The sequence below is a fragment of the Monodelphis domestica genome, chromosome 7 (genome assembly GCF_027887165.1).
Source record: "Monodelphis domestica isolate mMonDom1 chromosome 7, mMonDom1.pri, whole genome shotgun sequence".
In the NCBI taxonomy this organism is placed as follows: domain Eukaryota; kingdom Metazoa; phylum Chordata; class Mammalia; order Didelphimorphia; family Didelphidae; genus Monodelphis; species Monodelphis domestica.
The window spans coordinates 234,311,735-234,338,513 of record NC_077233.1 but is presented as its reverse complement, the minus strand read 5'-3'; the positions used below and the strand labels follow the sequence as shown (position 1 = coordinate 234,338,513).

General features: G+C 40.2%; 1 protein-coding gene across 1 annotated transcript in view; it reads left to right on the top strand.

Moving 5' to 3' along the window:
- The window catches only part of XYLT1 (xylosyltransferase 1), a 423,706-nt gene that overhangs the window by 280,807 nt on the left and 116,120 nt on the right, over positions 1 to 26,779 (top strand). Inside the window, exons 4-5 of the mRNA XM_001365940.3 lie at positions 9,959 to 10,131; positions 10,758 to 10,960. Of these exons, the coding sequence (XP_001365977.2) occupies positions 9,959 to 10,131; positions 10,758 to 10,960 (376 nt within the window). The remainder of the gene's footprint in view (positions 1 to 9,958; positions 10,132 to 10,757; positions 10,961 to 26,779) is intronic.

Sequence of the window (26,779 nt, the reverse complement as noted above, 5' to 3'; positions counted from 1 at the left end):
TTGAGCTCCCTTGACCTATCTATATGCCATTCCCTAGGACCCCTGCCTTTAGCATCAATTAACCTTAAAAAAAGAATCTTTTATTTCCTAGGACTGAAGCAATTAGAGATAGACAGAAGCCTTAGAACCCATCTAATCCAGCCCCTTTATTTTACAGAGGCAACTGAGGTATCAGGTAACTTGCCCAAGGACAGTTGAGAATGAAGATAAACAGAATCTGAGTCAGGATCCTTAGACTTCATTTCTTTTCCTCATTTTTATTTCTATTTTGAATATTGAAGAGCCTGCAAAACCAAAAGGAGTAACTGTTCAGTAGTAGAATTTAGGATTTGAGGTGGATGGGACAGAGGGGGATGCATGGCAGAAGGATATTTCTTCTTGAATCTATTGGCTGTCCCTCTATAGACAGTATCCTGCTTGTAAAATCCAGCCTTGGTCATAATGACGGTGAAGTGTCTCCATGGCATTAGGAAGTATTCATATCTGCCTTGGTTTCCAGGTCTGATCATACCACCCCCTCAATAGCTCCCTGTTACATCCAGGATCAATTCTGAAGTCCTCTGCCTCTTCTGAAGGACTTGGGTCAGAGAATGCTATTCACCTCCAGAAAAAGAACTTGTGGAATTGGAATGCAGATCAAAGCACACTATTTTTCACTTTAGTTTGTGTTTTTATTTTGGGCTTTGGTTTTATATGAGTATTTTCTTACAGTAATGGATATCATAGAAATATGTTTTGCATGATAATACATGTATAACCCAGATCAAATTGCTTACCATCTCCAGAAAGGGAGAAGGAAGGGAGAGAGGGAGACAATTTGGATCTTATAACTTCAGAAGACATGTGGAAGATTGTTATTACATGTAATTTGGAAAATAAAATGTCTCTTAAAAATAAAATAAAATTACACTGTTTTGCAGGGTAAGAAAATAAAGTCTTCTGTCATTTAAAGCCTTTTATGGTCTCCTACCTTTCTAATCATCTCGAACTTTGCTTCCCTTCCCTATGATCTAGCTCTGCTCTGCTCTGTTTGCTTTTCCTCACTCATAACTCCGCTTCTCTAAGACCTTTTCCCAGACAGTTTCTCTATGCCCAGGAATGCCTTCTTAGCTTCCTTCCCTCGATTACTTCCAAACTCAGCTCCTCTCAAATCCCACCTTCTGCAGGAGTTCTTTCCCTGTTCCATAGCTGTTAGTATCTTCTAGATTTACCTTCCATCCACTCTGTATATATCTTGTATTCAAATGTGAGCTACTTGAAGGCATGGACCATATTTCTGTCTTTCTTTACTCCCACAGCACTTACCACAATGTCTGGCACATAGTAAATGCTTTATAAATGCCTGTTGATTGATTCATTCATTGGTCAAATGTGAGAGAGCCTTGTTTACTTTGGAGGGCAACTCACAAAAGGAAGAAAACTTACTATGTGGGTGAGGCTAGGAAGCCCAAACTTGAAAACAGATCCCAGCTGCCTGGAAGGCATTGAAATATTATACATAAATCAGTATTTATCTCCCTGCGCCCACCCTAAAATATTTCTTTCCAGAAGCCACCCAGGGCTGTTTTTAGGACTGACTACAGTCATCATAAATACTATGGCCACAGTTCCTTAAGTTTAATCTGTGTGGTTAGTTAAGTAGAGTCTTATTGTACCATGGATCATTTTTAACATGGATTTGGATACATCAAGGTCCAAACCACACCACTGAAATTTAACTGAGCCTATACCAGCATTTCTCAAACTTTTTGGCCTCAGCATCCCTTTGTGTTCTTAAAATTTATTGAGGACCCCAAGGAGGCTTTTTGTTTATGTGAGTTAAATCTATTGACATTGATTATATTAGAAATTAAAATGTCTGAATTTTATTACAGAAATAGTTTTGACTTCACAGAACCCCTGAAAGGGTCTTGGGGATCTCTAGAAAGTCCCTAGACTACATTTTGAGAACAACTGGCCTATTGAAAAGTCTCGATATGATTTGATAAGAGACATCATAGGATTTAGAGCTAGGGTAGACATTAGAAATCATCTAGCCTGGCTGCCTCTTAGCAGAGAGGAGGAACCTGAGAAGTAAAGGGACTTGTCCAAAGTCACACAGGTAATTAATAGCAGGATTGGAATCTGGACCCACATTTTCTGACTTCAAACTCATACTGCCTCTCAATGTTGGCCCTGCTCCCACCCCCACAACTAGACCATCAATATTAAGAACAACCACAATCTCCCATAGAACCACAAAACAGTTGAGGAAACTGTATGGGAAATTCCCAAGGCTTCTCTCTTTATGCCACCATATTGTCCCCAGCATTTCAGAAGCTATGACCTGCTGAAATTTTGGGTTTCAGGAGTTTTAAAAAGAGGAAGGAAGAAACGAGGGAATAAAGGAATGAAGGCAGGAAAGAGAAAAGAAGAGGAAGAAAAGATAGAAGGAAGAGAAAGAAAGTAGGAAAGAGAAAAAAAGAATTTTTTTTCTACATTATACATGTTACATGATAGAAATAAAAACAGGTAAAAAACCAAGATAGTTCCTCTCAGGGAACTTCCACATCTAATGGATGGAGTGGGATAAAATGGAAAAAAGAGAAGGTTTCGGTCATAAGTCAAATGTAGAGACCCTGTGATCTTCAGGGTAGGGTATCAAAGCAGATTTGGAAGGCTAAATAAATAGACTATGGCATGTAAGGAGCAAGAGATTGCATACAGGCTTTCTGCAGTATACACATCTCTTTTGAATAATATATCTTTCAAACCACCCTGGAAATACGTATTACTGTCCTAAGAGTTGGCCAGATTTCTCTAACTTTAGGAGTAGTAATAGCCCCAAAAAAGTTTTATTGATTTTGTTTTTACATTGCAAACATTTACAATTTTCCCTCTGCCCTCCCCCAAATTTCTGAGAGGTCTCCTGTAACAAAGTAAAATAATTAAACAAAACTAACAATAATTACCTCATCTAAAAATGAATGCAACATTACACAACTGCACTGCCCCGCTGCATTAATTTTTTTTATTTGCCATAAATTTATTCCTTCTATTTTCTACTACTCATTCCATTGGGGAAATGGAGAAAAAATGAATTTCCTTTAAAAATTACACATAGTCAAGCAAAAAAATAAAATATTTGCTCATTGGCTGTATACAAAAATATAATCTCATTCTGCATCTTAAATCTGTCATCTTTGTTTCAAGGAATGAGTAACATGTTTCATCATTGATCCTTTAGAATCAAGGATTGGCATTGTATCTATCAAGAGTTCTTATGAGGGCAGCTAGTTGGCTCAGTGAATTGAGAGCCACACCCAGAGATGGAGGGTCCTTGGTTCAAATCTAGCCTCAGACACTTCCCAGCTGTGTGGCCCTGGGCAAGTCACTTAACCCCCATTACCTACCCCTTACCACTCTTCTGCCTTGGAAGCAATACATAGTATCAATTCTAAGACAGAAGGTAAGAGTTATTTTTTTTAAGAGTTCTTATAGCTTTCCAAACTATTTGCCTTTCCAGCCTTATTGTATAAATTGTTTTCTTAGTTCTACTTATGCATTCTTTACTTTGTCAGTCTTCAAAATTGTTCATTTCTACAATATTGATGTTGTGGTACAAATGGGTCTGATTCTGCTCACTTCCTTCTATATCAGTTCACAGAAATCTTCCCATGTCTCTTTGAAATCATATTTCCTATTTCTTACAGAATTCTAGAACTCCAACACTCTCTTGCTTATCACATTTCTTAATTATCCATTCCTCAGTTGATAGGCATCCCTTTAGTTTGCAATTTTTACCACCACAAAAAAAAGAGACTAATAGAAATATTTTTGTATGCACCGTAGCTTTTCTTCGTTCTTTGACTCCTCCTGCTCTGGCAGTTGTATTCCTGGGTCATAAGGGTATGTAATGTTTAGCAACATTTTGTGCACAGGTCAGTGGCCTCTGATTAAGTAGCCGAGTGGGATTTCTCTGGAAGCCCAGTGGAATATTTAAATGTTATGTGCCCAGCATCAGCAGAATGAGAATGTGATAACTACAAAGCATCATAGCCAGATTGATCCGACTCTGTGGAGATTAGTGACTATGAGACAAGGCAGTGGACATCTTCGAGAAATTCACAAGGCTTTTTGGACTCGCTTGGAGTAGACTGGGTTACCTCGATCTTGCTGGCTCAGGCCGATTTTCTCATATCTTTCTCAAAAACTAAAAAATTACATCTTTTCTCTTCCTCCACCAGCAGCTTAATTTTGCTTAATATACTCTACCCACCCCATCTTACCCCCACCTTTCTCATTAAATCAAACTGAAAATGACCTGACAGAATTGGTTTAACAGCAGCAACAGTTCCCTGGGGTTAATTGGGCATTTGACAGGCACTTCAGAAAAAGCTTCTGGTGCTCAGAAAAAGGCAGTCTCTGACTACAGCACATCCTGGCTCCAAGGCCAGTTAGGTAAGTTGAGCAGACCTCAGTTTCCCTAACCGAAAACCTACTCAATTTGCCTCCCAGGGCTATTTTGAAGAAAGCACTTTGCCAAACTAAATCATGGAATACTGATATGAGTGTGCTTATTAATATAGAGAGTCATTTGCCTGGGATGAAAGAAGGGAAGCAACCATAGAGAGGCATAGAATATTAGAACTTGAAGGATCCATCAAGATCATTTGACCTAATACTCCTTTCATTTTACAGTTGAGAAAATTGAGTCAGAGAGAGGTGAAGCAACTTGTCCAAAACTGGAATTCCAACCCAAATTGTCCCCCTCCTAGTCCAATAGAGGCAGCTGGTGGTGCTGTGAATCAAGTGGTAGAACCAAAGTCAGGAAGACCTAAATTCAAATCTAGCCTCAAACAACAGCTATTTGACCCTTGGCAAGTTACAGCCTTTGTCTGCCTCAGTTTCCTCGGCTGTAAAATGGGATTCATAATTGTATCTACCTCCCAATATTATAAAAATAAAATTAAATTTAATAATCATAGAGTGCTGAACACACGGCCTGGAAAATTGTAAGGAATGGATATATATATATATATGTATACATATATATATGTATGTATGTATATACAGATATATGTTACCTATTATTATGTTAAGGAATAATAATGTCTAGCATGGATATAGCCCAAAGCTAAAGATTGCAGCTGAGTCATTTATTTCTTCTTTTCCCAAGTTAATTCTCCCCATTTTACACATTAGATGTCTCAGGAAAGTTTTGTAAGATGCTGGTGAGATCCTGTGCTTTTCAGGACTTCATTCCTCCTATCTCATGAAGAAATTTCCAAGGAGAGCCTGCAGAGTCCTTGTGGGTGTGTGGAAGCAAACACATGAGCACAGGCAAGCCTAATGCAGCTGCCTCTCTATCTAGCCCCCCTTCCTTTGAGGTTAAGCATCACTTTAAACTCCTCAGCTTTAGTGCAGCTTCTGGGAAAGGTTGTTACTGTGACTGGGACCCTGGATCAAAAATAGAAAAATTACCATTGACAGCAAAGCTGGGAAATGATAGTGTCTGAATCTCATCCCCTCTCTCCATGGAGGATGGGGCTGCACACCATACTGCCTCTTGCCCATGCTGTGGTTCAGGCTGTAAGATAGAGGGCAGAGAGGCTAACTTGGGTCTAGTGGGACCCAGAAGTCAGAATGTGGCATGTAAATAAAGGGAGTAATTTAGGACACTTTAGTTACAACTACAACAAGCCTTGGGCACATCCTCAGGAAATGAGTTTGTGTTTGGTTTCTAAAAGGAAGGAGACTGGATCCTTGCCATCTCCCACTCCCACCCACCACCTCTATGTGACTTTTTTCTTATGGTAATCCACTTGCCTGTCCTGCTCTGTTTCTGTCTCTGACTCTGACTCTCTCTCTCTCTCTCTCTCTCTCTCTCTCTCTCTCTCTCTCTCTCTCTCTCTCTCCACCCTCCCCTTTTCTCTCTCCCTCCTCTTTCTCTCACCCCTATTTCCCCCTCTCTCTTTCTGTCCTTTGTCTCTCTCTTTTCCCTCCTCTCTTCCCCCTCCCTTCTTTTCTCTCTCTCCCCTCTTTCTCTATTCTTTCTCTCTCCCACCCCTAATTCCCCTACCTCTGTCTCTGTCTGTTTCTCTCTCTTTCCATATTATCTTTTCTCTTTCTTCTTTTTTTTCTTCTGAAATGGCATGCCCTAAACTGACTTTTTTGGTTATTGTTTGTTTTTTGTTTGTTTGTTTGGGTTTGGATTTTTTTTTTTCAGTCTGACATTACTGCCACTACTCCCTAGACTGGATAATCCCAGGGTAGTGTTAGTTTTATTTTTAACCTGAGATCACTGTTCTACCGATTTGGCCATATTTGGTTTCCCTGAGCACATTCCCCATTCCCAGAAGAAAACTTTGACTTGTAGCTTTCCCTCAATTCAATCTCCTGTCCATGTCCCTTATAGGGGTTGTCTTGTGTGCCTGGAAGGCACTCCTTATCCACCTCTGCCTATTCAAACATCCCTAAGCTTCCTTGAAACCTCAGTTCATTTGTCAAGAAATAGCAAGCTTTTCCTGATCATGGTAGTTGTGAACTATCTCTCTTCTCAAATTGTCATAGATATATTTACCTGTGTATATGTTAGAAAACTAGCTGTTCCAGAGGGACTTTTGGGTTGGGTTTTTTTTTTTTAATTTTTAAATTCCAAGAACCCAATTGATAGCATGGTATAGTGGAAAGAAAAAATGCTTTAGTATGAGGAAGATATGAGTTAAAGGCTTGCTCCTGACATAGTCTATCTGTGTGACCCTGAGCAAGTCATTTAAACATCTCAGTACCCACATCCCAACCCCACCCCCACCCCTGACAACTGTCAAAGACTTACAGAGGGAGCTGATTTTTATTAGAGGAGTGTCCTCACAGAAAACTCCCTACAGCAGTCAAATCCCCAAAAATAGTGACTGTAATATTTCCATATGTAACTGAATTGACATTATTATAAGAAGTCAGTAAATAAGCGGTACAATGGAAGTGTTCCAATTATCCTGAATCAAGAGAACCAAGAGTTCTTCTTCTTAGTAGACCCTTAGGGGGAGGCAGGATGAATGTAAAAACTCCCCATACTTTCTGAAAGAGATCAAAGAAAAGGAGAGAGGTCCTACTTGTGCAAAAATATGTATTGTTGGTGGCAAAGAAAGAAAGAAATAGGGTGTCCATCAATTGGGGAATGGCCGAACAAGTAGTGGTATATGATGGTGATGGTATGCTACTGTGCTATGAGGAATGATGAACTGCTTGATTTCTATGTGAACTGGAACGACCTCCAGGAATTGATGCAGAGTGAAATAAACAGATCCAGGAGACACTGTCCGCAGTAACAGCAATATTGTGGACTGATCAGCTGTGGTAGACTTAGACACTCTCAGCAATACAAATTCAGAGGGACTTGGCCGAAGAATGCTATACACATCCAGAGAAAAATCTGTTGGAGTCAGAATGCACATGAAAGCATACAGTTTTTCAATTGTTTAATAAATATGTCAAAATGTTGTACATGTTAATACATGTATAACCCAGAACAAATCGCCTGCTAACACTGGGAGGGGGAAGGGAAGGGAGGGAAGGAGATAAGTTTGATTATATAACTTGGAAAAACTTGAGTGGAAATTTGTTTACAGATAATTGGTTTAAAAAGTTAAAATTGAATTAAAATTTAAAAAAAGATTCTACATTCCATTAAAAAAAAAAACCCCAATCATATTAAACACTTTCCATATGTCAGGCACTGTACTAAATTGGAGGAGGGTGACATAAAAAGAGGCAAAAGATCAGCAGATACCTAGTAAATTCCCATCAGATTAGACTGGATACTTACTGCCATTATTATATTAGATCATAATCTACTGGAAGGTAGACAGTGCTGTCTTTTTATTGGTATCAAGCATATTGCTTTGCATGGAATAGTTATTTGCTCATTTGTTCAACATGAATTGAATTTGACCCATAATGCTTAAATGCAAGAATAGTAGTCTTCTTTGAGGGTCTAAAACCTATCAATTAAGAAATTGAATTTCTCTAAGAAACCTAATAATGTTAACAATGGACAATTTTATCAGGTGATGGAGGGACTTTGGACTCAATTAAAAATGGCAAAAATTGCCACCATTTAGAAAATATATATCAGTGGAAAATGTGATTTTTACTACTTTAGTTATTTAAGTGTCATGGAGCCTGTTGTTTGTCTGCTATTAATTTAAAAAGAAGGTAAGTGTAATGAGGCAACTACTGCCTGCTTTCCCAATAACCCAAATCTACTTTTAACCAAACCAAAGAAAATTATTTATGACAGGATAGACAGTACAGACAATCTGAGCAAAAGTTCAGAAGCTTCAAAGATGTGGGAGCCCTACTATCCTAGGACCTGGAAGATAGTAGATTGGACTCAATGAAAACCAGGCTAAGCAGTGGGAATAGTGGGAATTGAGCAAATATGGTACTTTTCAATCAGAGGTGCCATCACTGAACTTTGTGAAGATGAAGAGTTGGGGGGTACTATTTTGAGTTTTCATGCTGATCTAGGACATTTCATAGAATCATAGAAATCAATAGGTCTAAGGAAACTAGAAATCATCTAGCCCAACACTTTTATTTTACAGATGAGGAAATTAAAATCTAGTACATTAAAATTAGCTCTCCAAAGCCACACAGAAGTAGTAAGTGGCAGACCTGGAACTGGATAGAGAAATGCAAATTAAAACAACTCTGAAGCACCACCTCATATCCATCATATTGGCTAACATTAAAGAAAATGAAAAATGACAAATGCTAGAGGAGCTGCGGAAAATAGAGACACTAATGCACTATTGAAGTAGTGAACTGGTCCAGCTATTCTAGAGAACAATTAGGAACTACACCCAAAGGACTATAAAACTGTGCATCCATTTTGACCTAGAAATACCACTACTGAGTATATATTCCATAAAAAAAGAAAAAATGTCTATATGTACAAAAAAAAATTTTAAACAGCTCTTTCTGTGGTGGTCAGAATTGGAAATTGAAGGGAATCATAGAGTGGGGGAAAAGTTGCATTATATGATTGTGATAGAATACTATTAGGGAGTAGCTAGGTGGCACGGTGGATAGAGTTCCAGAACTGAAGTGAGGAAGACTTACATTGTGTTTAAATATGGTCTCAGACACTAGTTGTGTGACCCTGGGCAAGTCACTTATCCCTGCTTGCCTCAGTTTCTTCCCCTGTAAAATAAGCTAGAGAATGATATGGCAAAATACTCCAGAATATTTGCCAAGAAAACCACCCCAAAACACTCGGAAAGAGTTAGAAGCAACTGAAAAATGACCAAACAGCAAAATACTATTTGTGCTATTAGAAATGACAAAGGGGAGGATTTCATAAAAATCTAGAAAGACTTGTATAAGTTGATACTAAATGAAGGGAGCAGAACTAAGAACATGGTATGCAATAATAGGAATATTGTAATGATGATCAACTACGAAAAACTTAGTTATTCTGATCAAGACAATTGAATGATCCAAGACAATTCCAAAGGACCCATGATGAAAAATGTTATCCACCTCCAGAGAAAAAAATGATTGAATATAAATTGAAGTGTATTTTCTTTTACTTCCATTATTTTTCTTGTTTTTTTTTCTTACAACATGGCTAATAGGAAAACATTTTGTATGACTTCATATTTACATTGCATACTGGATTTCTTGCCTTCTCAGTTGGTAAGGGGAAAGAGATAGAATTTGGAAATAAAAATAAAAATCTTTAAAATGACAACAACAACAACAAAGAAATCAGACTGGAAGCTACCTCCCCTGGTTCAAGTCCTATCTTCAATCTATTATAATGTATTGCTTGACCTAGGTGACTTATAAATTCACTTCTAAATCAAATATTCTTGACCAGATGGTCTAATGGAAGAAAATCCTTGATCGAACCCCAGATTTTTATAGCCCTGAGGACATTTTCACATCTGTGATCTCTTGGATTTCTCTGCAGGTAAAGCCAACAATAATGTGCGGTGGGATGAGGACTCTGTGGAGTACATGCCTGCCAACCCTGTCAGGATCGTCTTTGTTTTGGTAGTACATGGCCGGGCATCTCGGCAACTCCAGCGCATGTTTAAGGCTATTTACCATAAGGACCATTTTTATTATATCCATGTTGACAAGGTAATACATCACCTGTTACACATTTTCTGTTTCACCATCTGCCAATCTATCTGTCTCTGACACCCTATCCATCACTTACTTTGTCCTCCCCTCATGAAGGTTGTCCACAGGAAAAACCACTCTCCCTTCTCCATCTGTAGCATTTGGCCTCTAATGGAGATCCCATGAAATACTGAGAAAGAGGATCTTTAAAATGTCTTTTGTTTGTTTTGCTTATATGCTTCTTTGCCTCATGGTTTGTGGAAATATATAGCTAGGTCATGTATGTTTGAAACTGGCATTATAAGAAGACGAGAAATAAAAGGAGTGGTTGGAATAGTCAAAATAACCTGCTCTGATGGGACCTGCTTCTTAGCAGACATTGAGAAGGGTGGTAAGACTAAAGACTCCAGGATAGCCATCATCTATTTAGTAAATAAATTCCCACATTTCATTCTAGATTCTTTCCATCTTGGGGGATAATTACAGTTTAACCTCATTAAAGATTCTAAACTGGAATTCCTTGATTAGAAAAAAAATCATATTTTTGGAAATCCAATGCCATAGAAAGAAATGGAAGGGGGGTAGGAGTCATATCAATGTGTTTTACATGCTACTGAATCATTCTCTTTTTCTTCTTGGAAAAGAGATCCAATTATCTGCATAGACAAGTGCTCCAGTTTGCTGGCCAGTACCAAAATGTGCGTGTGACCTCCTGGAGAATGGCCACCATCTGGGGAGGTGCTAGTCTCTTGTCCACCTACCTCCAGAGTATGAGAGACTTGATGGAGATGACAGACTGGCCATGGGACTTCTTCATCAACCTCAGTGCTGCTGACTATCCTATCAGGTATGTTTATGGATGGATGGATGGATGGATGGATGGATGGATGGATGGATGGATGGATGGATGAATGAATGGATGGAAGGAAGGTGGATGAGGTAGATAAGTGAATTAGTGGAAAGAAAGGTAGATGAATAGATGACTATCCCAGGGGCAGAGGCCAACCTATTGTAGTGGTTTCTCTTTCTCTCTCTCTCTCTCTCTCTCTCTCTCTCTCTCTCTCTCTCTCTCTCTCTCTCTCTCTCTCTATCTCTCTCTCTCTCTCTCTCTCTCTTCCACTCCCTCTCCCTCCCTCCCTCCTCTCCTTTTGTTTATTAAGGGGGAAGCCAAATATTTATATTCCACTAAAGATGTTCTCCCAAAGTGAGGTGCTACATGTTAATCTTTAGTTACCACTGGATTATCTCCATACCAGAAATAAAACCTTTCAAATGAAGCTAGAACAAGAGTGAATCACACAATGGCATGTAATTTCCCATTATAGATAAACAATTCCAACCTCAGGATGCTATATAGCACTTGTTCCCATCCTCCTTCAAGAAGGATCATACCAAACCCCATTCAGACCTAGGAGAACCTCTTTTTTAAAAAATATGTAAGTTTCATAGAGTGTCCCCTTTTCTTTTTACTCCTAATCTCCCTCAAACTTCATCAACAAGACTGCTATGGGTGATTTCATGTCTTTAGTTCCTAGCATTCCCCACATAGATTATCTTTGCCCTGTGAGTTAGGACCTTACTGGACCACAGACTTCACCATTGCCTGCTTTTTTTTTTAATTGGGGCTAAGCCCTACCCATCAGTGAGACTTTCTTCTCTGTATCAAAGTAGATCATCCCATTTAAAATAACAGAAAAATTCAGTGGGAAACATTTTGAAAAAAAGTTTCCTATCAAGGGAAGTTCAGATTTTGACTTTCTCTTCTTTCCTGATCTGTCAGGAAAAAAAAAAAGTTAAAAGGAGAAATGCACTTTTCTGTTCTGGTCTGTTGAGAGAAAAAGGGAAATCTATTCCATCTTATTTATCAAGATGTGACATGGGTATAACCAAATTTGAGATGGCGTTCCAAGGAAATATAGATACAAGGACTATAGGAGTTGTTTTTTAATATACATATTAAAAACTAGAAGTGATAGTTTTTACCATGTGTTCTTCTATGTATTCCTGAGCTTTTGTTGTTGGCACTTATTTAAAAAGTCAGTAAGTATTTATTAACATATCAGGCAGGATCTATGCTAAACACAAGGGATTCAGAGAAAGACAAAGGGAAGCCTCTGCCTTCAAGGAGCTCCCAGTTTGATAGAGGTGACAATGTGCAAACAACTGTGGACAATCTGTATTCAGGATAAACTGGAAATGGAAGGGATTAGCATTAAGACAATTCAACAAAGACTTCTTTAAAAAAAAAAGTTTTTAAACCCTTACCTTCCCTCTTGGAATCAATATTGTATATTGATTCCAAGGCAGAAGAGTGGTAAGGGCTAGGCAATGGGGGTCAAGTGACTTGCCCAGGGTCACACAGCTGGGAAGTGTCTGAGGCCAGATTTGAACCCAGGACCTCCCATCTCTAGGCCTGGCTCTCAATCCACTGAGCTATCCAGCTGCCCCTCCACAAAGACTTATTATAGAAGATGGGATTTTAGATGGGACTTGAAGGAAACCAAGAGAGAGGGATGAGGATGGAGAGCATTCGAAGCATGGTAGATAGCCAGCGAAAATGCCCAGAGCTGAGAGATGAGGTATCTTGTTCATTTAACAACTAGTAGGTCAATGAAGTATATGTGGTATGATGGGGAGCAAGAAGTATGAATAATTTATTAATTTTAAGCACATTCATCTTGTATTTGGGATCTGTCAGACAGCCTCATGTCTTGCAATGTCTGAAACTTCAATGGCAAATAAGGAGGAAAGGATGACTTCTGCTTTATTTGGCTCTCAGTATAATGGGAAATAGACCATTTTTGGTTTTTTTTTTTTGGTTGGCACTTATTTCTAAGACTGAGTTTAACCTGCCCCTTGAACCCCCCTCTTTAGGTATTGAGCTCAGAAACATGAAAAAACAACCCTTAGGTGTAGCAGCTGTTGGCCTGAGTTCTCTCAATCAATGAGGAAGAACTGACTACATACCTACTACCCATTAGGTACTATATTAGACTCCTGGAGGGGCAAAGACAAACATTAAATATCCCTCCCCTCAAGGTATTTACATTCTATGCCAGAAAGCAAAGTAGTATGGTCTAAGAACAAATACCTGCAAAAGCAATTAATGCACACTTGTCCCAACCAACGAGTATCGCCTCTAAAGTATCATGGCGCCAGTGAGTGGTCCCCTGGCTCTCTGTAGACCCCCCAGCTTTGCAGTCCTGAGCTGCTGTTAGGGAATGGCACGCCTGCTTCTAAGTCCAGCCTTTAGGCATAGCTCATCTTTTCTCTCTCTTTAAGAGGGAGAAATAGACCTCAATCCCCACTGGGAGCCTCGGAGTCCCTGAACGTGGCACAGAGGATTCCACGGGAGCCTGTGGCTGGGAAAGGGCGGGTGAGGATTCTGGTTCTAAGAACTAGGCCAAAGACTTAGTGGGAATAGATGCCTGGCCCCTGAATCAGCCTAATCTGCCCTCGACTAATGGAGGCAGGAAGGCTACCCAAGGCCACCCCATGTTGATTTCCTGAGCTGAAGTTGTAAATGTGGCCAATTAGTGGGGAAAGGAGCATGCCGACTGAGCCACGGGGAGAGGAGCATGTGGGCAGATGCTCCCCCACTGCCTCTCTTGAAATGATTTCTGAGGACTCTGCAGTAGGCCTTTGGTCTAAAGCTTCACACGGTCCTGTTCCTGTGTGATACTCCAATTACAGAATGAGTATGAACTCACCCTGGGTCGAGATGGCACTTTATAGAGGCTCTTTCATTGTATGTAATCATTCTCCAGATCTTTCCAAGGTTTTCAGAGCAGACAAACAAGGCCATGATGTTCTAAAAAATCAAGGAGAACTGCCCACCCACTGTCTGTCTTTCTGTCTCCTTCTCCCTCTCCCTCTCCCTCTCTCTCTCTCTCTCTCTCTCTCTCTCTCTCTCTCTCTCTCTCTCTCTCTCTCTCTCTCTCTCTCTCTCTCTCTCTCTCTCTCTCTCTCCCTCTCCCTCTCTTTCTCTCTCTCTCCCCCCTCTCCCTCTCCTCTCTCTTTCTCTCTCTCTCCCTCTCTCTCTCTCCTTCTCTTTCTTCTATCTCTCCCTCCTCTCTCTCTCTCTCTCTCTTTCTTTCTCTCTCTCTCTCTCTCCCCCCTCTCCCTCTCCTCTCTCTCTTTCTCTCTCTCCTTCTCTTTCTTCTATCTCTCCCTCCTCTCTCTGTCTCTCTCTCTCTCTCTTTGTCTTTCTGTCTGTCTGTCTCTCTATCTATTTATCTCTGTCTCTCTCCCCCCCCCCCCATCTCTATCTCTGAATCTCTGTTTCTGTTTTCTCTGTCTGACTCTGGCCCTCTCTCTCTCTTATTCCTTTCCCTCTCCCCTTCTCACTGTCTCTCTTTCGTAAATGACTTTGAATCTCTCGACATCTCTTAGCTCTCTTCTCTTTCTTCTCAGACCTCTGCCATTATCTCTATTTCTTCCCTCTGTCCCATTTGTCTGTTTGTCTCTTTCCATCCCACTCTTTCCCTGCCATCCCTGTTCCTCCAACCCTGCAGGCCCCACTCCCAGATGGCCCATTACCACTCTCAAGTTTGCCAGCTTCCAGGCCAGAGGCAGTTTACCCATCATGTGCCACTGGTTCATTTTGCAATTGTTTTCATTAAGTTTCCCTGCACAGGAACATATGAATTTTGTACATGAATAGTTTTTATCCTGGGTAACTTTATGTTACGCTTTCGCTTCCCATCTGCCACCCCATCTGTGCTACCTAACCACTACTTCTCCCATGCCAGAAGGAATGAGCCAAACTCAGGAGGTGGAGATGACGCGGTTGACAGAGCCTGGGGTGCCCAACTCCTTAAAGTTTGACCATCTTGAATGGAATGGAGAAGAGCGGGAGCCTGCTGGAGTAAAGATGACCAGGCTCAGCTCAGCATTCCTGACTCCTTCTTTGCCTGTCGTGGTTGGGGATCCTCGAGCAGGGAGGAGCGGGAAACAGTTTCCCCTATTTCTTTATCTAGAACATAGGCATTTTGTTTATCTATGGGCTTCAGAGTTGGGGAGACGGTTGTTGTTGTACTGAAATCTGCCTCGGTTTAACCATATAGTATGTTCAGCTCTGGGTGACACATTTCAGAAGGGTCACCGATAATTGGTGGAAGTAGAAAGGCAGGAGGTGACTCAGTAAAAGGTGACCAAAAGGCTGAGAAACAAAGCCTCCCACATGAGAGATTTGTTCAGCCAGGTTGCCTAGCACTTCTGCAGCTCTGCTACCTCAGCTCATCCTTGTGCGCCGCATGGATAGCGGCAGTATCTTGTAGGTGTCGTCCCCAAACAGAAGGTGCGCTGCCTGATGTTGTTTGTCTAAAATGATAAATTGCCCAAATGAAGGAAGACGGCGAACGGTGGGCCAGAAGAGAAACTATTCCATACAGGCACGAGTTGAAGGAACTAAGTAAGTTTAGGCTATAGAAAATTAGAGAGCGAGCACCCACGATGGCAGATTCAAGATCCCAACAATTCTTGACAGGCCAAAACATTCAGCCTAAACCAAGGAGCTAAAATTAAGTGGGGATAAATGTAGGGTTCTTCTAAGAAGGTTGAAAAGGTTTGCTTTATAAGTCGAATATGGAGAAAACATTGTTATCCTGGATATTTTATCTGAAAATGAATTGGGAGGTTAAGTGGACTCTGAGTTTGGTATGAATGACATGGCAGCCAGAAGAGCTAATACAACCAAGTGATGTTAGCCTCAGACCCTGGGCAAGTCACTTGGTCCCCATTGCTTTCTCTTCTGCTTTTTTACCCTTCTGCTCCATTACCAATCTTCTGCCTTGAAACCAATATATAGTATCAATTCTAAGATGGAAGATGAGAGAGAGGAAGGAAGGAAGGAAGGAAGGAAGGAAGGAAGGAAGGAAGGAAGGAAGGAAGGAAGGAAGGAAGGAAGGAAGGAAGGAAGGATAGGAAAGGAAGGATAGGAAAGGAAGGATAGGAAAGGAAGGATAGGAAAGGAAGGATAGGAAAGGAAGGAAGGAAGGACAGGAAAGGAAGGATGGAAGGAAGGAAGGGAGGGAGGGAGGGAGGGAGAGAGGGAGGGAGGAAAGAAAAATTCTAAATAAAAAGACAGCATTATGTAAAGTGGAGGGAGGCTGGAGGACCTGGGTTCAAATGTGCCCTCAGACCCTTCCTAAGCAAGTCACTTAGCACTCATTGCCTCTCCCTTATCATCCATCTGCCTCAGAATCAATACACAGAATTGATTCTAAGATAGAAGGCAAGGGTTCTTCAAAAAATAAATAAATAAATAAATGGAGTGGTGACCTCTGGGACTAAGATGATTTTTCTCAGTGTTGTGCCCGAGTCAGATCACATCTGAGCCCTGAATGTCTCATTTTAAGAAAATCCTTGAAAATTTGGAGAGTATAAAACGGAAGGCATTTAGAACTGTAAAGATCTTAAAATATGAGAATTCACTGAAGGACATGGGGCTGTTTAGCCTCAGTGTCCTCATCTCTAAAGTGGGAATAATAATAGTATTCATGTATAGGATTAAATGAGATCATGTAGAAAGCACTTCCTAAACCTTAAAGTGCTATGTAAATACTAGCTATCATCATCATCATCATCATCATCATCATCATCATCACAGTCATTATGGTTAGAGATATTTAAAAAGACACTTGGCTGTTTTTTGTTGTTGTTTTTTTTGCAGATTAGACTCAATGTCCTATTTTAAGACTTTATGCCCCTCAGCCAAATAAGGACCCTCTAGGTTAGCACATTATAGTTCTCTGGAAGATCTTTACTATATGTAGAATTGACCTTAACAGGAAACACTTAAAAATGCTTAAAACAAAAAAAGCAAGAACTATTTCAGAAACTTAGAGCTAAACAAGACCTTAAAGATGGTCTCCACTTTCCAGATAGGGAAACTGAGGCCCAGGGAGGTTTAATAACTTATCCCAGGTCACCCTGATAGAAAGGGGCAAAACTGAGCTTCATACTATAAGACCAATGCTCTTTCCACAAGTCCATACTGCCTTAGCAGTGACTTGTGAGGAACAGAACTATTACTAGGAGACTCCTGATGTAGCAACGTAACTCCACTTATGCAGACTGGCAACTTGATTTAAACTGAGAGTGTCAGAATACTGCCTCAACCATTGAAAGATTTAAATGGCTTGCACATGATTTCTCAACCATGACATGTCAGAGGCAGAACTCGAACCCACATTTTCCAATTTACCCTTCAAATAAAACACAAAATCTTCTGTTTGGCATTTAGGGTTCCATTCATTCTTCTTTTTTAAAACCCTTATTCTCTAACTCAGTAACAATTCTAAGAGAGAAGAGCAGCAAGGGATAGGCAGACAGGGTAAGTGACTTGCCCAGAATCACAAAGCTAGGCTGAGGTCAGATTCAAATGCAGGTCTTCCTGACTCAAGGACTGACTCTCTATTGTGCCACCTTATTGCCCTTCAGTATCCATCTTTAATCTTCCTCTAGCTTACCTTCCCAAGGCTATACCATATTGATCTCTTTCATGATCTCTTCATTCCAGTCAAACTAGAGGCTTCTTCACACATCACAGGTTCTCTTCCAGGTTCTGTGCCTCTCCAAGGGCTGTCCACACTCCCTTCTCTTCTATCTTAGAATTCCTAAATTATTTCCAATCTCAATTCAAGTGCCAATTATTGCACAAAACTATTCCTGACTTTTTCAGCTGTAAAATGGAGATTTGAACCCCAGACTTCAATCCCCAGAAGTCCTTGGTACTTCCCAGAATTCCCTATAATCTCACCTGAGTCCCCACCTGGGTGAGATCACAATTTGTATTTAAACTGGCTGTAACGCCTACTTTGGCCTCTCTCTTTTCCTCTACTCGGCAATTGCAACATGTAGTAAGTAAAATGTGAATGGGCTAATCAGCCCTAGGCACGTGTTTATTATGTTGTATCCTTGATTTCTAATAATCTTTAATAAACCTCATAAAATATAATACTTTTATTACTAGAGACTAAATTTAACTTATACAGTTTTGGCGACCACTTATACACAACTGGCTGCTAGTTGTAGTTCTTCAGTCTTCAATTACGTCCATCTCTTTCTCCCTGTGGATCATTCTGTCCAGGAGATTTTTTTTTTTTGGCAGAAATACCAGAATGGTTTACCATTCCCCTCTCTAGTGGATTAAGGCAAATAGAGGTTGTGACTTACCTTTGTTCACACAGCTCATAAGTGTCTGAAGTCACATCTGAATTCAGGTCTTCCTGACTCCACGCCCAGTGCTCTATCCACTGAATCACCTAGATTCCTCCTCCTAGGCAAACAGAGGTTTAGTGACTTGCCCAAAGGCAAACAGCTAGTAAGTGTTTGAAGTCCTGATTTGAACTCAGATCTTCCTTACTGCTGGTTCAGCACTCTACCCACTGAGTCATCTATCTTCCCTCCTCCCAAAATACCATACATTTACATTGTAAATAGATTGTGTATTTGTTTTTATGCATGCATATTGTTTTCCCCAAGAAAACATAAGTTCCTTGAAGGCAGAAACTGCTTTATTTTTGTCATCCTCTTTCTAGCACTGAGTGCATTGCCTGGCACATAATCCTGATTGACTTAGAGATTCTTGATTCCAAGGCAGAGCCTTTATCTACCCAGCCACACAATTTCTTAACACTTAGTAGTTGTCATAGTATAATAGAAAACTAGTTAGTTGGAACTCAGGAGATTCCAATCCTAATTCCAGTCCTACTTCTAGCCAGCAATATAATTGTAGACTAATTGCTTCCCTTCTCTTTTTATTCCATTTATTTAATTTTTCCATTCATTCATTTTTAAGTGAATATAACCAAAACCCCAAAACATATGCCCAAATAAACTAAATTGAAAAATCACATCCTTCCACCTGCATTTTTACTCCAATAGTTCTTTCTCTGGAGATGAATCATTGTGATAAGTCCCTCAGAATTGTCCTGGATCATTATATTGCTGAGAGTAGCCAAGTCAATCACAGTTGATCATTCCACAATATTGTAGTTACTGTGTACAAGGCTCTCCTGGTTCTGCTCATTTCATTCTGCATCAGTCCATGGAGGTCTTTCCAGTTCTTTAGGAAATCAAGCAGTTCATCATTCCTTATAGCACAATAGTATTCCATCACCATCATATATCACAATTTGTTCAGCCATTCCCTAATTGATGGACATCCATTTAATTTCCATTTCTTTGTCACCACAAAAAAAAAAATACCAGCTATAAATATTTTTGTACAAACAGATTTTTTTCCCCATTTTTTAAAATCTCTTTAGGATACAGACCCAGTAGTGGTATTACTGGATCAAAAGGTATACATTCTTTTATAGTCCTTTGGGCACAATTCCAAATTGCCATCAAGAAGGGTTGGATTCACAACTCCACCAGCAATGCATTAGTGTCCCAATTTTGTCATATCCCCTCCAACATTTATCACTTTCCCTTACTGTCATATTGGCCAATCTGATAGGTGTGAGATGGTACTTCAGAGTTGTTTAAATTTGCATTTCTCTAATCAAAAGGGATTTGGAACATTTTTTCATATGATTATGGATAATCCATTCCTTCCCTTTTTAAGGCCTCAATTTCCTCATCAGTTAAATAAAGGGCTTGGACTAGATGATCTGTAGCCCTTGCCACTTTTCTTTCTTGAAATTGATACTAAGACAGAAGGTAAAGGTTTAAAGAAAATATTGAATTCAAGGGGGCAGCTGGATAGCTCAATGGATTGAGAGCCAAGCCTAGAGATGGGAGGTCCTAGGTTCAAATCTGGCCTCAGCCACTTCCTGGCTGTGTGACCCTGGGCAAGTGACTTAACCCCCATTGCCTAGCCCTTATCACTCTTCTGCCTTGGAGCCAATACACAGTATTGACTCCAAGACAGAAGGTAAGGGTTAAAAAAATATATTGGATTCAAATCTGTCTTCAGACACTTCCTAGTTGTGTGACCCTAGATAAGTCACTTAACTTCAGTTGCCTAATCTTGCCACTCTTGTCTTAGAATTGATACTAAGAAGGTAAAGATTTTTTTTTTTTTGGATGGGTTCAAACCTGACCTCAGACACTCCCTTGCTGTGTGACCCTGGGCAAGTCATATAATCCCAATTGCCCAACCTTTACCACTTTTCTGTCTTAGCACCTATTAGATTTCGTATTGATTCTAAGACAGAAGGTAAGAGTTTAAAAAAGGAGAAGGACGAGGAGGAAGAGAAGAAGAAAAGCTCTATATTCAAGGTTGCCTGGGAGATCATATTTCAGAGTAAATCTTCCATTCTTCCTTCCACTCTTGACATAGAAATTTGTAAGAGTCATACTAGAATCGGTTCTCAAGAGATTGTCACGAAGGATAGGTGTTGGGCAAGAATCTAGAGAGCCCACAAGAAGCCCAATTCCCTGGAACCAGCGGGCACCCCTGCTCTGCGGACTGAGTCCTCAGCGGAGAATAAACATTTCTCCAGGCTCAGACCTTTGGCCCAGAGACCTCTATGCCCACCCAGAGTTAGACAGAAACAAGACCTTTTCAGATTCCGGAAAGATGGGCTCTCTCTGAAGCTGACAGCATAGCTCGTGTTGACTCCAGAGCCACTCCAGTGAGGACTCTTTCCCTCTCTGAACCTCCAAGCAGTAGCAGGAGTTCTTGGCAAGCCCCGTACTTAGCAATCTGTCCCCACTTGGGCAATTTATCATCCTAGACAGACAGTGTCAGGCAGCCAACCTTATGTTTGGGGACTGAGATCCCACACCTAACAAGATGCTGCTGCTGTCCACGTGGTAGGCTGAGCATCTGAGAGCAAAAGGAGGGGTGGCAGTGTGGGGAAAGTGGAAAATAATGTAAATAATGCTCACTTTGGCAGCACATATGTTAAAATAAGAATGATACAGCGAAGATTAGTGTGACCCCAAATTCATGAGAGCTAGGTGGTGCAGTGGACAGAGCAATGTCCTGGAGTTAAGAAAATCTGAGTTCAAATCCAGCCTCAGACACTTAATAACTGTGTGACCCTGAGCAAGTCTCTTAACCCTGCTTGCCTTAGTTTCCTCATCTGTAAAATGAACTGGGGCAGGAAATGGCAATCACTTTGTTATCTTTGCCAAGAAAACCTCAAATGGGGTCACAAAGAGTTGCACATGACTGAAATGATTGAAAATGAAAAATAAAATAATCTGGATAAGTTCTGGGTGAAGAACTAGAGTGGGAATTAGATTTTTCCACCTGCAAGCACATTAAGCAATTAGACAAGCCGTAGAGTGGTGGTACTTCCCAAATAGAGTAATCATATACCACCCAGGGATGCTTCGTAAAATTGTTCTAGAGTGCCAGGGTCCCCCACACTCAAATGCTAAGTGGAAACCGTCCCCTGGGAAAATAAAACTTTCCTTCCTATAAGAGCTTGGAACCCTCTTAAAAGTTCATAACCAGGAAACAGATAGGACTCAATTACTATTGAAGGTGAGCTAGCAGGGACAAGAGGACAGCTGAGGGGTAGAGTTGTTAAAGCCCCAGCTTTGCACTCAGGAGGACTCATCTTCTTAAGTTCAAATCTGGTCTCCGACACTTACTAGCTGTATGTCCCTGGACAAGTCACTTAAATATTTGCTTTGATCTGGAAAGAGAAACGGCCATCCATTCCAGTGCTTTTGCCAAGAAACCCTCAAATGGGGTCACAAAGAGTCAGACACAACTGAAACAACTGAACAACAAAAAGCAGAGAAAACAGCATGCAAAGTTTTGGAGATTAAAACACATAAATAAGGAGAATTTAGGACCATCAAGTTAGAACTGAAAGGATCTTTGAGGCCATTGAATCTAAACCCTTAATTTTACAGATGAAGAAAAAGAGGCTCCAGGAGATTCAGTAATTTCCCCAAGGTCACACAGCTAATGTCAGAAGTTGCATTTGAACCCAAGTCTTTCTGACTCCAAGCTCAGAGCTCTCTCCACCATCCCACCTCTGAAATAGTCATGCCGTGGTTTTCCTTGATTCCTCTCCTTGCACTTTTAGTGTTACAAGCTTTTTAAGACTAAAAGCATAGTAGGAAAAATATATGGGACAAGGAAGAGAGAGACCGAGACTCTGAGAGAAAATTCTTAACTGCAATTTTAGCGATAGTCTCAACATGTGGCTCCAAGCTAATCGCTCTGGGCCATAGGTAACTGAATCGTAAAACGACAGAGTTGGATTGGGAGACCTTTAGGATCCCTTCCATTCCATCTCCCAGTTCCAGGCATTTTCACTGGCTGTCTCTCCTGCCTGAAATGCTCTCCTTTCTTATATTCACCTTTTTGGTTTCCCTGGCTTCCTTCAATTCCAGCTGAAGTTCTTCCTTTAAAGCAATTATTTCCTGATCTACCTTAATCCTAATGCCTTTCTTCTAAGCCTGCCCCCAGTTTATCAGAGATATATGTGTGTGTATATATTTATATACATACATATATATATATATATATATATATATATATATATCTTGTTTGTACATAGTTGCTGGCATATCTTCTCCTTTATGAGACTATGACCTCCTTGAGAGCAGAAGTTTATTTTTTTCTTTTGTTTTGGTTTTTTTGTTTTTGCTTTTCTCTATATCCTCAACACTTAGGCGAATGCCTGGCACATAGTAGGTGCTATACTTTTTCCATCTTAGAATCAGTACTGAGTATTGGTTCCAAGGCAGAAGAGGGATAAGGCTGGGCAAAGGGAGTTAAGTGACTTGCCCAGGGTCACACAGCTGGGAAGTGTCTGAGGTCAGATTTGAACCTAGGACCATATTTGGGAGGTATTTGAGTCCAGATTTGAACTGCCCCCTATCCTTTTTTTAAGTTAATTAATTTGTTACATTAAAATTCCCAGGTATTTCCCTTTCTCCCCTCTCTTGTCCCCTCCTTAGAAAGGCATATGGTAGGTGCTATATGGTTAGTAATGTTCATTGACTGGTTGATGTAGTTCCATTCAGCCAATGGGTCCTCTGTAAAAGCATGCTGATAAACGTGGAGAGGAGAACTTACAAGCAATACTTTTCTAGTCAGCAAGTGGAAATAGATCTCTCACAAGGGAATCAGACTAATCAGGGACCTGGATGCTCTCTCTTCACTAGTGGTGAACATACAGTTGAATCATAGGCTCTCGAAAATGGAACAGACCCCAAAGGCCATATTGACTAGCATTCCTGCTCTGGGTGGGAATTCCCTCTCAGAAATTCCTGACAAGTGGTCATGAGGGACTCTCTGATTCCTTATTGGATTAACTCTAACAATATCAATTTGTTAGTGGTTAGCAAAGCTCTTCTGTATTTGCTCTTAAGGATGGGTAGTTTCTTTTCACCAATATGCCTTGAAAACCTCCCTGCTCCTCATTAGTGGGTATTTTTTATCACTGTGCCCCACAAATTAATCAACTAGTCATTCATTTAATCATCTGGTCATTCATTCTGCATCTACTAGTAATCTTCTGAAGATGCACCTCTCTAATGTTAGCTAGGCAAGCTTAGGAAGCCAGATTCACAGCCTTTCTCTAGGATTATATTTAAAGCTTTTCTAACTTGGTCAAAGGAACCCCCTGTGGTCCCACTGGCCTGTTGTTAGGAAAACATATCTTCCCGAGTTCAAATATGGCCTCAGACTGTTAACTATATGACCCTGGGCAAGTCACTTAACACTGTTTGCCTCAGTTTCCTCATTTGTCAAATGAGCAAAAGGAAATGGTAAACCACTCCAGTTTGTTTGTCAAGGAAACACCAGATAGAATCACCAAGAGTCAGATACCCCCGAAACAGCTGGACAACAAAAAAACTTGGTAAACCCATTAGGTAAAATTCAGAAATTATTGAAAATGCTGAAGAAAAACCACATACGTGTGAGGAATGTAGGAACAACTTTGATCAGACAGTCAGTTAGAATACACAGTCCACTGGCATAAGATTACCTCTGAAGGATGAAATATCCTTCAGAAAAAGAATTTAGTATAAATCTTTCTTACATGATAATATTATATTAACCCAAGATTTGGATGTCTTTGAATTTTATCTCCTGATCCTAAATAAGCATTTGGGAATTGAATCTGGCCTTGTGATTTCATTAATGTAGGGAAATCCCAGATGAAGGGGACATTCTCTACTGCTGCTTCCTGGCCCTTTGTCTATAACTTATTACTTTAGAGCGTGATCTATAGCACCTAGAAGCAAAGGGATTGGCCCAACGTTCTTCTGTCAGGACATGTCAGAAATGAGATTTCAGCCTCATTCTTTCTGCTTCTGAGTCTAGTTTCTACCAACTGCACCACAGTTGTCTTGCTCTTTTGGGGGAATAATAGAAAATTTCTTGCCCACAGGGCAATGCTCAAGTTTTCTCAAAGCTGCCTTACTCTTCTCTTGGCTAAATATCCCTAGTTTCCTTCGCTATTCATCTTGTGATAGAGCTTCCAGTTTTCAGGCCATTCTGGTCATTTTCATTCATACAGTTTACATTTCTTTTCACATGGCTCCCAAGGCAAGGAGGTAGCCCACTTTAGAGAGCGCCAGGCTTGCAGTCAGGGGAACCTGGGTTCAAATTTCACCTCAGACACTTCCTAGCAGTGAGACCCTGGACAAATCACTTAACCCTGATGGCTTAGCCCTTACTGTTCTCCTGTTTTAGAACTGATACGAAGATAGAAGATAAGGGTAAAAAAAAAAAACTAAAACTAAAACAAACTTGGCTCTCAAAACTGAAACCAATACTCCAGACACCCAACTGCCACTATCCTTCAGGTGCTCTCAAAGACTAGAATTGAATAGTGTTCAATGACTTTATGTCTATTTAGGCTAAAGTAACACTTTTGGACTTACATCCCAGCACCCTCAAGGCTTGTCATCAACAAATCATTGGAGGCAACTGAACCAAAATCTAATCCAAAGGGTGATTCATAGTTCAGTGTTCTGTGCAGCTCTGACTTCTGCTGATTAGAACATAAAGCTTCTATTAGTTTAAGTTCTCATTAGGCTTTTTGTTTTGTTGTGTTTTAGTCATCTCCTTTACAGTATTGGCTCCTACTGAGTTTGTGGTCAATAAAAATCACCAACTCATTTCCCATGAAATGTTGCCCAGGCAAGCTTCGTGCCTCCTAGAGTTGTGCAATTGATTTTTAAAATCTAAATGCAGAGCAATAGGTTTATTCCCATTAAATTTAATCTTGTTGATTTGGACCCCATCTTCTCTATCCAATGGAGAGACCATTTGGAATCTTGCTTCCATCAAACGTTGCATTCAGTAACCCTCCTGGTTTTGTGTCCTCTATGGATTTGATAAGCATGCTGTCGTCCATCAAGCCACTGATAAAAATATTGGTAAGGTTAAGGTCAAGAACCTCTTTCCATCTGCCTGTCCTGGCTAATTTGGGTCCTGGTGGCATTAAAAAAAATTTTTTTTTTTTTTTAAAGAGCTTTCATGTTGGTGAAAAGAAGAACCCAGTGTTAACAGTAAAATGCAAAGCTGTACCAAGGTACCTGGTAAGCTGTAAAATGCAGTTAATCAGAGTGCCATTTTTTTTGTTCAAATTATTTTAATTATTGGAATGCACAATTTTTAATATGCAAATAAAAAGTTTTAAAACCTGAAAAAAGAGCCTAGTGCCATGCCACATTAGAGAACCCACTTTATTTTTTTTAAACCCTTACCTTCCATCTTAGTGTCAATACCGTATTAGTTCCAAGACAGAAGCATGCTAAGGGCAAAGCATCGGGGGAATAAGTGACTTGGCCAGTCACACAGCTAGGAAGTATCTGAGGTCAGATTTGAACCCAGGACCTCCTGTCTCTGGTCCTGGCTCTCAATCCACTGAGACACCCAGCTACCCCCAAGAACCCACATTAGAATGATGCTGATCCTCATAAGATCATAGATCCAAAGGTGAAAGGGTCTCAGGAGGCATCTAATTTAACTTCCTATTTTACAGATAAAGGAAACTGAAGCTAACAAAGGTTAAATGACTTGCCCAAGTTCTCGTAGAGAGTGACAGTAACTTGAATTTGAACAACAGAACCACAAATTCATAGAATTTTAGAGCTAATGGAACTTGGCAGCCATCTAAGCTAATCAATATTCCCCAAAGTACTCCCAGGACAAACTACCGAACATACATGAAGACCTTGAAGGCATGGAATGTCTTTTGTTTTTATTTGTTTTTATATATTCAGCACACAGCACGGTGCCTGGCACATAATAGCTACTTAACAAATATTTGATTAATTGATCAATTGGCCTCTTTGCAGTATTATACTCTGTGACTAGGATTTTAATCTGAGCATAAGAAATTAGGGCAGCTGGGTGGTTCAGTGGATACTGTGTAAGAGTCAGAAAAACTCATCATCCTGAGTTAAAATCAAGCCTCACACACTTATGTAACTCTGAACAACTCATTTAACCCTGATTGTCTCAGTTTCTTTATCTGTAAAATGAACCAGAGAAGGAAATGGCAAATTTCTCGAATGTCTTTGCCAAGAAAACCCCAAATGGGGTCATGGAGAATCAGACAACATTGAAAAAAATTGCACAAAAATTTATGCTTTGGGGTCTTTAAAAACCTGTTGAAGTTTTCCTTCAGTGAACTGGAGCACCATATTAAAATTAGGAAACCATGAAAACAGAGACCATTTGGGGGTGAAAGGGAGTGCCAGATTTTCTCTCCTTTTTTTTTTCTTG